The sequence below is a fragment of the Python bivittatus genome, unplaced genomic scaffold (assembly GCF_059951505.1).
Source record: "Python bivittatus isolate LINGU-HERP-01145 unplaced genomic scaffold, Pbiv_v1 ctg000020_np1212, whole genome shotgun sequence".
In the NCBI taxonomy this organism is placed as follows: Eukaryota; Metazoa; Chordata; class Lepidosauria; order Squamata; family Pythonidae; genus Python; species Python bivittatus.
In genome coordinates, this window is record NW_028277030.1 from 107,005,003 (window position 1) to 107,022,633 (window position 17,631).

Consider the following 17,631-nt stretch of genomic DNA (forward strand, 5'->3'; position numbering starts at 1 on the left):
AAGAAGGAAGTTACAGCTATCAGTGATTGCAGTTGGAATACAACAGTAGAATAAAAAAACAAAGGCAAGGGGGGTCTGGGGCCACATCTAAAGCTTATGTGCAGCTGGCAATTGTGTATCCCCAGAATAAATGAAAAGCTATGACAGCTAGTTTGGTGTAGTGGTTAAGGCAGTGTTTCTCAACCTTGGCAACTTTAAGCTGTATGAACTTTAACTCCCAGAATTCCCCAGCCAGCATGCCAAGCTGAGTGACCTTGGACCAGTCACTCTCTCTCAGCCTTAGGAAAGAAGCAATGGCAAACTACTTCCAAAAAATCTTGCCAAGAAAACTGCAGGGACTAGTTCAGGCAGTCGCCAGGAGTCAACAATGACTTGAAGGCACCAAAATTCTTAAATTATTCATTTCTTTGAGGCTACCTAGTAAATCCTAATTTACTTTGATGTGAATTCCACTTAATTCATTGGAACTTACAGTATTTCTGAACACACATATAGGGCTGTATCAGTTGAGTTTCTAGTTGATGTCTTATTCTCATTTATCTTTTTGCTATATGTCGCAATGGTAAATAATATCTGCCTCTCCTTCTCTATACTCAGACTTGGGCATTGAGTATACTGAATGTTGACCAAGGACTATGACTGTAGATGATTTAATACTACTCACCTATGGATCATTCAAAATACTAAGGGAGATAAAAAGGGTATTACATTGGCTATTAGGAATAATGCCTTTTTAAAACCATAACACAGAAAGATAAAAACCAGTAGAAAATTGACAGATACCAATATTGTTAATGTCTACAGGAAGAAAGCAGCAAATTGGAAGGTGTCTCTAGATATCACCACAAAGGTTTCTGCACTAGTGATTTATAGCATCACCCTGCCGTTCCTGGCTTAAAATAGGCTTTATGTTGCCACAGGAATGGCTGGGTAACACTATAAAACATTTGGGTGGATATGCTCAAAATGAGTGGGCAGGCTAAAAATATTAAAGCACTAATATGCAAATGCACCTCAGAAACAAAAATACCTGTTGTCTATTTTTAAAGGAGGGCCGATCTGAGAAACAACATCTAATATTGTATGTTAGTATCTTGGCAAACTGTTGACAAACTGTGTGTTACTGTGGGAAAACTCTTTTTGAAGGTAATTCCTCATGCACCAGATGAAGCTGTTTTCACAAAAACCTATGTCATAAAAAATGATGACTCTTAAGCATGAGACAAATTCCTTTAAATATGTTATCCCTTTAATATCCATCTGTAGCCTATTGGTGTTGTCTCTGCTTAGTTACAACTTTTAGGCAAAACACCCTCCATTATTGCAACATCACAGCCTCTTGTCTTAAGCCAGGATCCTTACCACTATGATGGGTCAGTGGGTGGGAACCTCTTCAGTGTTTGCTTAACACAGCATTTCTCAACCTTAGCCATTATAAGACCTGTGGACCTCAACTCCCAGAATTCCCCAGCCAGCATCCAACTGGGGAACTCTGGGAATTGAAGTCCACAGGTCCTAAAATGGCCAAGGTTAAGAAACACTGGCTAACAACTTCCAAGCCCAAGCCAGGACAGGGAAGCTGGGAATTTGGAGAAATCTGTGTTCTCCACCCCGCGCTAGAAAATGGGCATCTGCCCACTGGCTTTCCCTCACCGTTACAGATCCTACTCCGCTGAGCTGTACTGTATTAAAAGAAGCCTGTCTGAAACCGGGCTTCTCACGCCGGAACTGAACTCGAGTTCCTAGAGTTTTGGCATCCCCTTAGACGGCTCTAACTATTTTAGAATTCAAAGCGAGTTAAGGCCACCTTCTACGAAGGCTGGGCTTCGCCTTGAAAAGCGTAAACTTTACGAATGTAATCTCACGGATACGTCGGGGGAGGGAAAGAAAATATCCGCTCGTGACAAGCAGGTTGCGCCATTGTGGAGACAGCGTCCGCCGCACGAACCAGCCTCCCCAATCTACTGAGGAAGGAACGCAGGCAGGCAGTTCTACAATACTCGGGCCCCTGGAACGGCGGCGCATGCGCGGCTTTCCGAGTTGCCGTCTCGGAGAGCGGAGGCGGCCGCGCCGCGCCCTCTTGGTTTTCCGTAGCGCGGTAGGTAGCGGGCTGGGCTGCCTCTGGCCGGAGCGGGGGCGGGAAACGTTCTCGTTCAGGCCCCCGATCGGCCGCTCTGGGCCAACCGTGGGAAGCGGGAGAGCCAGGGTACCTCGCAATTAGGAGCTGCGCAAGGGAAAGCGAGAGCTCAGCATGTTTGAGAGCTGAGAGAGCGAGAGCAGCTGTTATCTCTTCCCCTTTGGCTGCCGCGTCTCTCGACCATCCAGCTGCTTCCTCTCTCTTTCGGGAGAAGTGGACGGACCGAGGGTGGAGCTGGCTTGGTCCTGGGCCTTCGAGCCCTCCCTGCCTCCTGTACCCTCATTTCAGTGGCCTCAAGCCACTCCCGTAGTCATCCCAACCTGCCACCTGTTTCGTTGTTCTGTTCAGAGGGGTTTGTTCTGTATCGCTTTGCTTCGCCCTCCTCACTGTCATCCTGCCCTGGCCATCGTTTAGAGTTAAGGGTTGTTTTTGCAGAGAGCTACCTGATCGGGGCTGCAAAATCCGGATGACCAGTAGATGGCAGCAAAAAGGAAATCCTGCCTCTTCTCTGTCGCCTTAATAGTTGGCCGGATTTTTGTACCCTAGATCTGGTAGCCCTGGTTTTGGTGGCTGCAGCTTTTCCTGCTACTCCCTGTCCTCCAAACCCAGTTTAACAGTTGCTTGAAGTTCAAAAAGGAGATTCATTGAAGCGGAAGACTACACTTGTTGAACTTCTGTTTAGTGAAAAATGATGTTAAGGAAAGAGGAAATGCAAAGCAAGGTTAGGCCTCTAATTCATACTTTTATTTAGTAAGGCAGAATAATGTTATTCTACTCAGTACTGAGACATTTTGTGCAGCGATCTTTAGTTTTTTAGTCCAAAATGAGCAAGGCATTAGGAAAACTTTAGTTGTGTAAGCTATCATCTGTAAATACATAAATATGTTTATTCTGCCTTTAAAGAAAAACTGGAAAAAGGTGGTAATTAAATATAACCTTAGCAATTACCAGTGACAAGTGGTGAAAATAACTCCCTTCTGCCATCTGCAGGAATTTTTGAAATTATTTTTGAAAAAACTGAAATTTCAGGCAAGAAAAAGTGTTAAGCTATGTTTTTTCTCTTGTGGAACTGATGGCTAAAATTATTTTGCTTTAAGGGTTCCAACTTCCTGACGAAGCAGTTAGAATCTTGTTATGTTTCTACGACAGGGAAGAACCACGTTTTCTAATCACGTCACCCATCGATTTGCCTACAATTTATTATGGGTGAACAGCCTTTCTCCAGCCTGATCTTATGGACTCTTTAAGAATTCACTGCATGAATGTCTTATTTGGATGATACGTTCTGGTATATTCTTTCTTTGACATCACAGTGCTGGAAAAAACAACAACTGAAGCTGAGGTAAATACTGAATTGTAATTACAACTGTAAAATTGTGTTAGAGGAAAGTTACTTTGTACTTCTTAGAAATATTTATTAATTTATTTTACTGGGCTTATAGGCCAGTCCAGTTATAAATGGTGTACATCTGTATGGTATACATCCCAGCTGGGCTAAAAACAACAATATATAAAAAGCAAATCATTAACATAATCTGTTAATCTGATCAGCAACATCAGTTGATTAAACCAAAAAAATGGGGAGGGGGAGAACATTCCACTACCAGCAGGAGCAAAATTCTAGCCCCCAAGGCTTCCTAAAACACCTATGCTTTAATGGCCTTTCTGAAACTCAGTATAGAAGGGCCTATTTGCATATCTGCAGGGTGCTGTTTTACAGAGGGATGGCAACAACTGAGAAGGTTCACTTCTATGATCCCTGGAGGTGATATTCCCTAAGTCATTATTTCTCATTGTTTCTCAACTTTGGCCACTTGAAGATTCTAATTGCTTCATCAGGACTTCATGCAGGTTGGGGAATTCTGGGAGTTGAAGTCCACACATCTTCAACTGGCCAAGGTTGAGAAACACTGCCCTAAATGAAGGGACCCAAAGAAAGCCACTTGGCCAGATCTTATAAGATAGGTAGAAACTATTGGGAGTAAGTTCCCCAGATAACTTGGTCCTGAGCCATAAAGGACTTTAAATGTGACAACTAGGACCTTGCATTGTACCAAAGAGCCAACTGGCAATCAGCGCAGCACTCAAAGTAGTGGTGTTATATGGGCAAATCAAAGCATACCTTTCAAGTTTCTGCATACTGGACCAGATGTAGATTCTGAATGCTCTCCAGGGGTAGCCCTCATAGATTATATTGCAGTTGTTCAGTTAGGTGGTGACAAAAGTGTAAGTTTCTGGAAGTAGAGCCTTTTGTTCCAAGAGGGGTCATAACTGGCACATAAAATGGGGCTGTGTAAAGGCCTTCCTGGCCACAGCTGCCACTTGCTACCTGCTCATCAAACATAATGTTCAAATTTTTAAATGGATCAGTCTTTCTGGAAGTGGTCTTTCCCTTACAGCTTTAAAGACAATTTGATACTTGGTGGTGGTTGGAAATGAGCAAGTTTCTTCCATGCTTGAAGGGCTATGAAGACTGACTACAAATAGGCGAAAACTATTATGTCAAGGTTTTTAGCACTTCAGTTAAATAGATTAGGTAATTGCATCACTTAGATGTCAGAAAGTACACTGGATTAAAGCCATAGGGCTGGTTGTTTAGCTAAAGTATAGAGATTGACTTATCCAGCCTGCCTCATCATGAGTCCTAGTACCATTGAAAATATTAAAAGTAAAATAAGAGGGTCTGTACTTGCACCTTCTTCCAATCATAATTTCTTATTAATCCTTATGTATTTGAGCATGGACAGATTAGGATTCACATGCAGGAATCTAGTATTAAAATGTTGTTGCCATGATGTAGGATGTTTATGTTTGGATCTGCTAAATGTTTTTTGAAACACTTAATGGGAACTGGTAGTTGTTTTAAGTTGTGCTTATAGTTAAATAGCTTTTGTTCAAGGTAATCTTGTTTTCTTTTTCCTGAACTGTATAATCTGTGAAATGTATTTTTTCTGCTATATTTGCTTTATAATTTCTTTTTCAAAGTAGGACAACATGATTCCTTTCCTGACTTTCGATGTTGGCCGTTCGCGTCTGGTTCACTTGTTCAATGGAACAAATGATACTTTCTCTCCAAATGGGACCTACTGTTACAGCTCTGCACGAGGAAGTACTGTACTTCAAGGAATAACCTTTGGTGGGGTCCCTACTGTCCTGCTGCTTGATGTAGCTTGCTTTTTGGTAGGTTCGTTTTATTTTTTGTAGCTGATTATTTTTCTTCCACGTTGTTGTCTCATGGCAATTTGAAGAGTGAATAAGCAGTTTATTTCATTTTGCTGAAATATATACATATAGCTTTGATGAAGAAGGGCTGCAATATTCCCCTCTTCCTGCTCTGCTAGAAGATTGCTGAAAAATAGGGTTTGCCATAGCAATTCTACTTAATCCTCTTGAATCTGAAAACTTCCACTGTAGTATCTGCCAAGCTAAAGGTAGCATCTGTTTGTTTGATTTTTTTTCCTAATGCAATTTAATACTACTCATGTATTTATTATTGCATCTTTATATCTCCAGCAGCTATAGTATTACATAAGAAGGGCATTCTTTTACCCTTTAATGCATCTTCATTACCAAATATTAGATTACTTTGTGTTGGTGTTCTACTTGATCTTGAAGCTTTTATATTGTCTAAACTAAAAATGGGTTAACATGAAGTGGAGAAAACATATAATTCAACATGAATATTAAACCTTTAATTGATACTCATTTTATTTACTTCCTAGATATTGATGTTGATATTTTCCTTTATTAGAAGAAGACTTTGGGATTATGGTCGCATTGCATTAGTATCAGAAAGGTAAAAATAAGATGTTGGTGCCTTACATCCTAGTGGGTGCTGTAGGATGTAATGATAATACAATGCCTTTTGACTGCGTAGAATTTGATCAAGTACAATAAGTTTTGTGATACTTAGAATATATCAGTATTCACTAAAACAAATTTATCCCTGCTGGTTACTAAAGAATTAAGCTTAATTCTTCTTAAAGATTAATATGCTCATAATTGGAAGGAATCTGTGTATCTTGTCATATAATAATCATTGATAGCCCTTGTTTACTATTGTAAGATGCCTTAAGTATTGAATGTATATTCAATAATGAATCAAAATACATTATGTAATTCAGAAATGAGAACTTAAGCCTTTTGGTAATGGAATGGGCCTTAAAATGGCAGAACCTAGAAACAGTATGGGGTGACATATAATATTATGTGAACAGACTTCTTTGCTCATAAAATAGGATTTTGCCTTGTCCTTTTATGTACCCCATCTGTTCCAGAGTTAACAGTCCTTTAGAGAGGGATAGAACATGTGGAACCTGTAAGTACTGTAATGCTCATAACCCCTCAGTGGCGCATGCTGACTTTTAAAATGAAATAAAATACTATTTTTAAAAATATGAGCAAAATGTGAGCCAAATTTCTGAAGATTGTGTTCTCACATGTTTTCTCATTAATGGTTTATATATTGTATTAAGAATTTTGATTATAATAGTAAAATCTAATGCAAACTAAACTTAAAAGAGAATACAAAGAAGTAAAAAGTACAAAAAAAGAGAAGGGAAAAGTAAGAATATAATAAAAGAAATATATAAAGAATTGACTTTCAACCTTCATCACAAGTATAAACACATTTAGTGATTCTTTACCCCCTCTAAGGTAACAAACATTTACTCTTCATCCCATATCCCACTTCTTATCTATAAACAGATCCATAAAACATAACTTTTCGGTCCTGGTGTCAGCAGAAAGTCCATAAAGGGTTGCCAGAAATTACAACGTATCTTGTTTTAACCTTGATCAAATAAACCAAGTTTATTATACTCCTTTGTTTTACTTCTAACAGTCTTAATCTTTAGTTCATTCAAGTATTGTCATAGGATTTGATTTCTCTTCATTTATTCTTTGTCCCATTACATCGAATTCTTCAAGGCTTTAAGAAGCCTCTTTTGTAAATCCAATAGGAAAAAATTATCCAGGTCGCTCTCTTGGTTTATCATTTGTATTTCCCTTTTAAATTTTAAAACCTCAGCCAGTTTCTTTTGTAGATCCAGTGAAACATCCTTTTCCAAGTCATTCTCTTGGCCTGTCAGTTGTAAATCCACTTTCAATACCATCTCTATCTTGTCAGATAAAATTGTTCTACATCTGTCATTTCTTCAATAGCATCTTTTGGTCATAATCTATCCATAGAAGCATTACTGATATTGTTGATATAGTGGCTACTATTTTCTGACTCTATTCTTCAAAAGTCTCCTTCAATATTTTCATTGTTATAACATTTTGCAACATTTTACAGGCTTGTAAATCTTTCTTCTACCTAAAAACTTTAGTCCCCTCTAGTGTCCGGTTTTTGAATCAAGAAATTGTTCATCTTTGTTGTGTCTTATGAAAACCAAAACAGAATCTATTTTCCATGAGAAGCTATTTGTTCTTTCTAATTAATTCCAAAATCTTATTGAAAACATTTCAATATTTCAATTTTATCTGGATCCTTAATCCATTTATGACTTTCTAAGATCAAAATCTTATATAGCGTTTTATTTATTTATTTATTTATTTATTTATTTATTTATTTATTTATATTTCAAATTTAGACACTGAGAAGTGGCTCTGGGTGGTTCACAATAAAACAAATATTAATTAAAATACAATAAAAACAATATAAAAATACAGTAAAAATAGAATAAAACCAAACACATTCTCAAATAATGATATGTTCCAAGAGTTCCAATTCTTTAAATTCTTAAGCTTATGATTAAAATTTTCTTTCATTTGGGATTGAAGGCAGACTCACCTGGCATTTTCAAATGTCATTCCGAAGGTCTCTAATAGTTTAGAAGTACAGTGGTACCTCGGGTCATGAACGCTTCTGTTCACGACCAATTCGGGTCACGAACAGCACCGTTTGCAAAATTTGCTTCCGTTCGCGAATGCCGGATCAGGTGACGAACAGGATCCACGACCATTTTCCCTGCCGTGACACGTGGTCGTGGCTTCCTGTAGGGAGGGGGACTCTCCCTCCAAGCAATAACCGCCTCCTCACCCGCCTTCCTGTCCTCCACGCCAGAAGTCGCGTCGAGCAAGGTTAGCGTTCTCTCTCTTCGTACTGTACTTTGTGTCATATTTTTGTGGTTTAAAAAAAAAAATACATATGGTTCAGAACGGATTAACCGTAATTACATTGAACCTTATGGGAAAATTTGATTTGGGTCGCAACCAAAATTGGTTGGCGACCAAATTCGGAGGGGTCAGAACGGATTAACCGTATTTACATTGAACCTTATGGGAAAATTTGATTCGGGTCGTGACCAATTCGGGTCGCGACCAGAGTTGCAGAACGAATTAAGTTTGTGAACCGAGGTACCACTGTAGTTAATGAGCAGTTTCTGAAAGTGATTAGAAAGTGGTTTGTGAACTTAATGTCCTTTAAAAGTTTCTGCCGCAGTTGGTCAAAGTAGCAGAAAACCACTGTCCTATGGTCTCCTCACAAGGAGCAACTGTCCAAAGCACATGTGGACAATCTCTCGTCCTCTCCTTATCCAGAGAGGTTCCAAGGGACCGGTCTACTCACCAGTTCCTTGGTCTTTGCCACAGTCATTGGCTCTACTTTCACAGAGCTGTCTTCAGTTCGCCATACCTCCCCCAGAAGTCTGTTTTCTCATTAATGGTTTTGAAGATTTTTTTAAAAAAATAATGTATTTGTTCATTTATTATATTTTTAAAAAGATCTAGGCATCTATGTCATGCAGTGCCTGCTGCCTAAAAAGTTTTAACCTCTGCTATAGAACATATTTGGCATGGGAAGGGGCTGAAACAAGAAGGGATGATCCACTTCCTAGATCTCTTAAGGTTAATGAGTAAGAGGAATTTGAGAAATGATAGAGAGATAAATAATTGTGAAATCTTACTCTGGTGCTTTCATGTACTATAGTGCGTGTATATGTTGCATATTTTTGTCATTTTCAGAATCTTAGCATCTTTTATTATAAAAATAATTTTTTACTTCTGCTATTTTTATAATTGAATGCCTTTATAAATAAGTATTTGAGATTATTATATTAGTATAAAATTCTAATATTGAAGTCCTTTAATTTTTTTCTATTGAATCCAGGTTTCATGAATTATCTGAATCCTCCCCCATTCTTGAAGAACCTGATTCTGATGAGGTCAGTTGCCTGTTGGATTAAGCATATCACATTTTATTATTCATAAAATAGTACCACTTAGGATTCTTAGAAATATTTAAAAATGTGATATATTTTTTATAGCTCCCATCTTCTTCCAATACTTTATAGACTAGCTTGTGGTAATAGGGTGCTTTTCTTTAAACCTTAATATTTTACCAATAGAGAATTAATGTTGTAAAGAAATGTCATTGTGCAGTTACATAATACTTTTAAACTAAGTATATGCAGAACTCACTATTTTAGGAATGGAGCGTCCAGAGTGTTCTGTTTGTTCTCTGGACCACATTGAACTTCCTTTGGTGTGAGAATCACTCATTCATTCAGATTACAGACTCATCTAAGAGAGTGGAAAGCACAGAAGCACTTCTGCAATGTGGACTCTTAATGTCCAACTCCTTTTCATTTCACTATTTTTGACCATTAGGAACTAGAACTCTAATCTCTCCTTTCCATGGTCCCATAGTATTTGGGATAGATTGGCTTCATATTCACAGCATACACATTCATTGTTCCAAGAAAGATCACATTTGACTCTCAGAAATACCAATTCACTATTTGCAGGACCTAAAGCTCCCTTCCCTCTCCCCTTCAAAAGTCAGCAGAACATTGTCCCTGTTTTAGTGGCAAATTCTCTGATTATGCTGATGTTTGGGGGGAAGAGGAGGCATTCCTCTGGTAGCAGGTAGGCTTCAATTGATAAGACTCTGGCAGCTGAAAGGCATGCTCCCAACATTACTGAGCGAATTTGTACACAGAAGCCTTGTTAGGTATAGGCTCAGATGATGGATGCCCTTCAGGATAACCTCTCCTGATTCATCCTGTCCCTTTTCCTGGGAATGAGAAGTGTATTACAACATATATTTTTCCTTCCACAAAGGAAGTGATGTTGAAACTCTGCCATGACAGCAAGCTAGTTATATGCTTTGGATTACTTAAGACTACCCCACCTTCTGATCAGAAACTTTTGGTGGCTTGTGCCCAAGCAGATGTCAAAGCCTGTATGTCTTCTTGTAAACCACTGTCAAGCCTTTAACAGCCAAACTAGCCAGTTTGTTGCACTCCTGTTCCTCCCATGGGGCCATGGGACATGGTTTCATTGGATTTGATTACTGACCCACCACTTGTCAAAGGTCTGTATGTTATACTGGTTGCCATTGATCTTTTCCTGAAAGATCTTTCTGCACCAGAGGCTGCTCATTTATTGCCCATGTTTTCCAGACTTATTTCAGATAGAGGTATTCAATTCACAACCCATGCTTGAAGGGCTCTTTTTCAACTTTTTAGATGTTAAACTTTTTTTTTCAGCACATCACCCACAGTCTGATGGTGAGTCAGAGAGGACAAATGCTACCATTGGTAATATCTTTGTTGTAATGGGGCCTATCAACAAAACAATTGGCCTAACCTATGCTGGAGTTTGCATATAACAGCTCAGCTTATTCTTTCATTTGCGTTTCAAGCGTCTTATGGTTACCACCCATGTCTGTTCCCAGACTCTGCCATACTCTTCTCCATCCTTTAGGCACTTCATGCAACACATCAGCTGCTAAAGGAACAACTGGATTTTGCTTAAGTTTCCTATAGTATAGGCATACTGCTGATCATCATTGCCAGAAATGCCTTTCCGCTGTTGTTAGAGAGTATGCATTGCTGTCTACCAGTTTTTACTACTCTCATGTCTGTCCAAGTAATTGGCACCACATTTATTGGTACTTTTCCTGTATCAATTCTGATCAACCCAGTTGCCTTTTTGCTTTCAACTTCCAGCTGTGATGAAGATGCACCTGGTTTTCTACCATTCCTTTCTGGTCCATCAATACTGTCCATGGCCCTTATATTACTCTGAGCCACCTCCCTTCCAATCCCAGTTTTTGCAGGAGAAAGAATTAGAGGTGGTACATGATAGAAATCCCCATGTCAGCAATACCCTCTCTGGACGAAATGGAGATTCCTCCCACTTCTGATTCTTTGGAACTAAGGAGCTAATGGAGATTCTTTTTCTGCTAATTTCTCCTGGATGGTGCAAGAGAAAGGAGGACAGCTCTTTAGCCTCGGTGGACTTGTGGAGAGAATCAAAGGAAGAATCACAGATCCTTCCTGGACCAGTTACCCAGGAAGGGAAGTTTTGAAGGGGCAGATTGTGCAAGAGCAAATATTTAGATGATAACAATCAGACAAACTGATATCAAACCAGTCTGTTACTAAAAAAAAAAAATAGATTGGCTTCTTCCCTATTATATTGCGCAGCTTGGAGAAAGCACAAGAATTTGAATATTGCATCTGACACAGAGCAGTCATTGGAATTCTTTCCTAATGGCTTCTTTAGCTTTCTGCAGTAAATCTATATATCAGAAGTTCTTACATCTTTGAGTGCCAGGACATCTGTATGCCCATTCCTGGAACAGGCCATTACTTTTCTGGAAGTGAATCCTCTACATTGGAAGCAATATGAAATGTTCTGCAATGGTTTGGCCACAAAAAAGGTCTGTCTTGAACTATGTCTGCAATAGCACAGATTGCTTCCAGTTTGAAGGATTCACTTCTGGAAAATTGCCAGTATTTCTCCCCCTGAAATGGTCAGATCATTGCTATCCAGAGGAAATTTAATGTGGTCCAGGAGAGGAATCACATTCTGGAAATGGAGAGGTCTGCTTATTTTAAATTATGACATGATTGAAGCATTAACTCAAATTAATATCATTTTATGATTTTCTTCTAAAATAATATAACTGATATAAGTATATAATTATTCAGTTACCTATCCAATAATGATTATGTCAGGAATCATTTTTAATGGCAGTTTCACATCACAATAGTTACACCTGCAATTGTTTTTTTCACAAGATCCAATTGACTCTGAGGAATATGCATTATTAAAATATGGAATAAAGAGTAATCTCTTTGAAGTTAGAGAAATAGGAGACACCATTGTGGACTATATTTATCCAATTATTTTAGTAAATGTAATATATGTAATTACTGGGGCAATCCTATCTCTGATGATTTCCATTTCACTGAAGATTGTAAGTTCAAGAAATGTGATGATCCATGAAGCTTCCATTTGGCAACTTCTCTTAAATATTGTGGCAGGTAAGAATGATCCAGGAACATCTCTTAGCTGTGCTCCTGAATGGTCAAGACAGAATCAAATTGCTGTTAGGGATCTTTGGTGCCACCAATTCATAAAGTTTGTTTTTTGAATTTCCTTCTACCTGTTTGGATCAATTCAGAAGTGCAGAATTTAAATTGCCTATCCTTGGCTTCTCCCTGAAAAGTATAAATGGAATTCTAGAATAATCTAATATTTATATAATTACCATGTTCCTTCAATATTTTTCTAGACATTTCAAGCCACACTAAATATCATTGTAGCAACTTGTTTGACATTATTAGGAGTTCTAGCTCTAACCCAGAATTATCTGTTCTTGAATTGTAAAATTACTAATATATATTTTCAGGAAAGGATTTCTTTTGTTAGGGAAATCACATAGAGCCAGGCCTTCTGTCTTTGGAATACATTCCCCATTGAAGCATGACTTGCCCTGATACACTGTCTTTTCAGCAGCAATTTTTCAGAGGGTGTATTGCAGTTGGAAAGAGGTAGTGAGAGCCACATTTTACAACAGGACCTCTGCTAATAATTCCATTTAAAAGACTGGTTTATTTTCAGAATAAAAGTTCCATAAATATGTTTGTTTCTAGGGGTTCTGTTCTTGGATGGTCTCTGCCTTTCGCATGCAGTGAGTATGCACTAAAGTTGTGATCTGAATGTTTTGCTTAATATTGTTAAGAAAATGAAAAATGATTTGTATTTTTCTCTATTTCGTTGTCCTGTTCACTGATTTTTTATGCATTAATGTTAAGATGAACCTTATACATTCAGTAAATAAGAACTGTAACTATTAAAAAACCGTATTGCTATTCATACTATTGTTCATACAGTTTTGGTGCTAGTTTTAAAAGTACTGTATTTTAGACTCAGTTTTTTCCCTTAAAAATATGAATCTGCTGTGATTCTCTCATGTTAGAAAATTACTTATAATAATTATTCTTTTTAATGAATCAGTAATTAATGATCTAGTAATATACATGCACTAGATTACCTGACTAGGATAAAACTTAGGTGGGGCTTTGTATTTTGTAACAAAAAGTGCTGTTTCATGGTTGAGTGCTTCGGTTAATATTCTTATACAGAAATGCAATGAATATCAAGGCCTTTTTGTATAACTCTTCTGAATCAGCTGGAAATTAAGTTGAAACTGCTCTAAAGATTTTTCTGTGATCAGTATTGCTGCATTTTGCTTTAAGGTAAAACAACTATTAAAAATGCTGTATTTTAAAATTTTGGTGACCTTTTAGTTTTTTTAGCATCCAATACAATTCTTGGAATGTACAGGATAAAGCCTAATCGTTCTATTAGCTGGTTCAGTTTTAAGTAGGAATTTTATTTTATTTCAACATGTAAGACCACTTTAACCTAGAACAGCATTTTAAGAAGACTTTCATTTACTATGGGCTAAGAGAGGACAAACAGGTATAATTTAAAAAAGCAAGAGCAGAGTAGGCTCATCTTTTTCATAACAGATGCACTTTTACTTGCAACTTTTTATTGACTTGATTATTAATTTTTATGTGATGCAGTAGCACTATTTTGAGTCTCTTAAAAGATTCATAATTAGTTTGGGGAAAACAAGGCTGCAATTTTAAACAAGAAACACTCAGAAGTAAAAACCAAAATATTTACAATTCCTGGCACATAGGAGAAAAGTTTATTGGAATAAAATGGTATTTAGAGAAAAATTGATGGAAGGGGATCTATTGCATTCATGGGACAAACCATTCCATAAAGTATATATAGCTGTTGAGAATATCTTCTGTATCAAGCATGCTTCTAACTAGCTGGGACACAGAAGGATAGTAAAGTAGAAAGCTGCTAAAATAAGGATGTAAGTCATTATAACTTCAGAGATAATAATTTTAATAGTATCTGACTGATCATTTTAATGTTTCTATTTTTATAGCACCATTTTACTAAACATCACAAGCATTTTTGATTTGTCCCTATGTAGTAATTCCCTTATTGGTTAAGCAATTTGCAAATCTTGATGACCGACTTGTCCTTTTATTTGTGGTGCAGTGATGAGGAGATTTATGAAAAATGTGGGCATGATGCCATTACTTACCTCGCCTTTCAGCGCCATCTCATCTGCCTCTTGATTGTGGTCAGCATGTTGTCTTTGTGTGTTATACTTCCTGTAAATCTATCAGGTGACTTACTTGGTAAGAAACTTTTTAATGATTTGGAACGCATATGTGCAAAACAGAGCAATCTGGCTTAGCTATAGAAGTGGTATATCTGTAACTTGAAGTGTTCTGTCACCTAGAGTGCCTTGAAGATCAAGCTCCATGATTCATGAAACTATGGAAAAATTATCTAATGAGAATTATATCTTTAATAATAAAAATGCCGTATTCTGTAATTTAATTTCGTAGATTTTGATCTCCTGAAATGACTTAGGCATCTAATAAACAGTTATTTAAGTACAAGTGAATGCTTCTGTACTAAATGGTACATCTTTCTTAGTGATGACATACTTCTTTTGTACCAAGCAGTAGAGGCAAGTGGACATGTATACTGACATTCAGTAATTGGAATGTTCTATATTTCAGAAGTTAGATTTTGATAATACACTAAGTTGTTCATTATTTGAAATGCTCAGTTCACCATCGCTCGTTTAAAAGAACGAAACCAAGGCTGTAGGCTAACTATTGATAATTGAAAATAAGTGAATTCTGTTAATTTGTTCATACCAAATATAGTAACTGTAGCAGACTTTTTATTGTAGGACAATACTAAAATGGAATAACTTTGAATTTAGAACAACCTGTATTTAATTTTTTCAGTATATAGACAGGTATGGGATTAATGGATTATATTTTCTTGGCAAAGTGATATACTTGCTATTCTTCTAGTAGTTCAGGGAAACTGAAACTGCTTAAGTTAAAATATATGCTTCTCTTTTCTTGCAATGCATAAGGATTGTGGAGTTGTAAGTAGAAATCAGTAAGTATAAGAAAAGAAAAAAACAAAGTTTTTCACTATTTCTGCTTACAGTTGCTGAGATAGCATCACAGGAATTGAGATATTTGCAGAATGTTATATTGGGATATATCTGGGTGGATGGCCATGTAAATTGTTAATGGACAGAGGAAAAAAGATTGTCTTTCTGTCTACAGTTTCTGCCTCTCAAGGAGAGCTTGTAAAACCATGGAGACCTTGTGTTCCATATATTTCTGATACTTTTGGGAACAGAGTAGCAGAGGAAAGAGGAAAAAAAAAATCTCCCTCCCCATGTTGTTTCTCAGTTTTAAAATGTGTTATATGGTTGTTGCAAAATTATTCAGTTTCAGAATTTCAGACTCTGGAATTTTGCCAAAGTAAGGAGCATAACACTGAGGAGAAGAACCATGTTTATTGCAATGATCATTGGGTGCCTGCTTTACAAAAAAGAGGGACCCTGAACAATGGAAAAGCAAAGATTTTTTAGAAGTTGAGGGCTACAAGGTGGGAAATCCTAGGGGTCTGATTGGCTGGCCATTTGGGGGAAGCTGGGCAGGTCTTTGGCCCTGTACCTGGGCAGGTCTTTGGCCCTGTACCTGGGGACAGTGTTGTTAGGCAAAGTGGGCCTTTCAGGAGGGCACCAGAGCTGAGGAAGTGGGGCAAAGTAGGCCTTTCAGGAGGGCATCAGAGCTGAGGAAGTTCATTGTCAAGGATATGGAATGTTAAGGTCATCAGCTGATTAGAAGATAGAAGGTTGGGGTTTCTCTAGGTTGCCACTTCCTTGTAAGGGTTGCCCTTGGGCCTTGTTGTAAGCTGGTGGGGAGGCTTCTATTCTTTGGCCTAGATGGGATTGCAGGGGGGCTTTGTCTGGGGGAGGGAGGGTTAATTTGGGTCTGATGGGATTAGGCAAAGAGAGGAACTGGGTTTGACCTTGGTCATATCCAAAACATTGGGGGTGGGGGGGAAGGGGTGCAGTCTCCATTTAGTGTGTTGGGTTTATTTTTTCCACTACACAGATAAGTTTCTTTTCAGCTAGAGTACCTGAAAGGAAGACCCAGCTGATATAAATTCAGTTATTTGTATACTTTCCCTTCCAAGGAAAGAACACAGAAATGGAGAGCTAATGTTGTCTGTAAATCTTAGGGGAAGAGAACAGGTAGTAGAAAACTTCCTTCTGTTTAATTCTGTGTCCTCTTCAGCATGAGCTTGTATAATGGTGTTGCCTGTTAGAAGAATCATGAAAACTTAATAAAGTGCAAATGTTAATTGCCAGAAGGACAACTTAGATGGAGATGGCACAGTGGATGTCTTCTACTTAGTTCCATTTTGTTTTCTATATATCTAGATTTTTACTAGTTGTAGAACATTAGCTTTGGTTGCTGTACTTTGCACCAGCACTTTTCTGTTGTATACATTAATACTTATAGTCATGAATTCTCTTTTCCCATTGTGAAGCACTCTTGACCCCTTCTTGAGTCTGCAAAAAAAATACCAGCATGGCATTTGCTGTCTCTGTTGTTGACCTCTGTTCTTCTTAGATTGTCTCTGTATAAAGTTACTGCATTCACCTGACTTCCCTCCAAAGTAATAGATGTCAAAGCCTAACATATTTTCAGTAACTTGTAGCTCCCTTGCACAGGATAGAAATAAGGAGAAAACACTACTTTAATGTTGATATAGTTAAGGATGACCTGACTCTGTCTTGATCATGGGTTGAAGATGAGATGAAAGTAATGTGTCATGTCAGAAAAAAGATGTTGCCATTGAATGTCTGTGTTGTGATTAGGTGCAAATGAGGACAGGCACTAAGTTTAGACTTGTTACAGTAATTATAACAATTATTAATGCAGACATATCTACTAGAAAGGGCTAATTTCCAAAAAAAATGAGTGTACTGGTTTGAAAGGAAAAGTCAAGGAACACCAGGGCTTGGCAATAAATAACAATCCAGACACTCAGCCCCTTATTCAATACTTGACTTGACTTGGCAGAAGACTCTCAGACTTGACTCAACTAGAAAATAACCTTTATTGGAGATAAGAATGAAGTCTTAGCCGCAGCAGTTGATTGACTCTTTATATACTGCAGTAGCTAGAGCCTATATATACTCTAGAATTTAAACTCAAGGTGTTTCCCTCCCATTCCTAATTAACAGATATTTGGCTGATCTTGTAATGGACTTGGGAATTAGCTGAGATATATTTACAGAATAGTTTTCTTTAGTCTAGGAACTGCTAGTTTGTGCC

At 37.7% G+C, this 17,631-nt stretch overlaps 1 protein-coding gene across 5 annotated transcripts in view; it reads left to right on the forward strand.

The window, feature by feature from the left end:
• Positions 1–1,914: 1,914 nt before the first annotated feature.
• TMEM63A (transmembrane protein 63A) overlaps positions 1,915–17,631 on the forward strand; it is a 49,921-nt gene continuing 34,204 nt past the window's right edge. The window contains exons 1-7 of one of the 5 annotated variants that reach the window (XM_088146068.1): positions 1,915–2,098; positions 3,235–3,479; positions 5,123–5,317; positions 5,860–5,933; positions 9,249–9,303; positions 13,027–13,064; positions 14,462–14,604. In XM_088146068.1, coding sequence (XP_088002194.1) covers positions 5,132–5,317; positions 5,860–5,933; positions 9,249–9,303; positions 13,027–13,064; positions 14,462–14,604 — 496 coding nt within the window. In that variant the 5' untranslated portion in view covers positions 1,915–2,098; positions 3,235–3,479; positions 5,123–5,131. Of the gene's footprint in view, positions 2,099–2,129; positions 2,859–3,234; positions 3,480–5,122; positions 5,318–5,859; positions 5,934–9,248; positions 9,304–13,026; positions 13,065–14,461; positions 14,605–17,631 lie in introns of those variants that run through there. The other 4 variants (XM_088146094.1, XM_088146081.1, XM_088146075.1 and 1 more) reach the window with 4 other exon arrangements.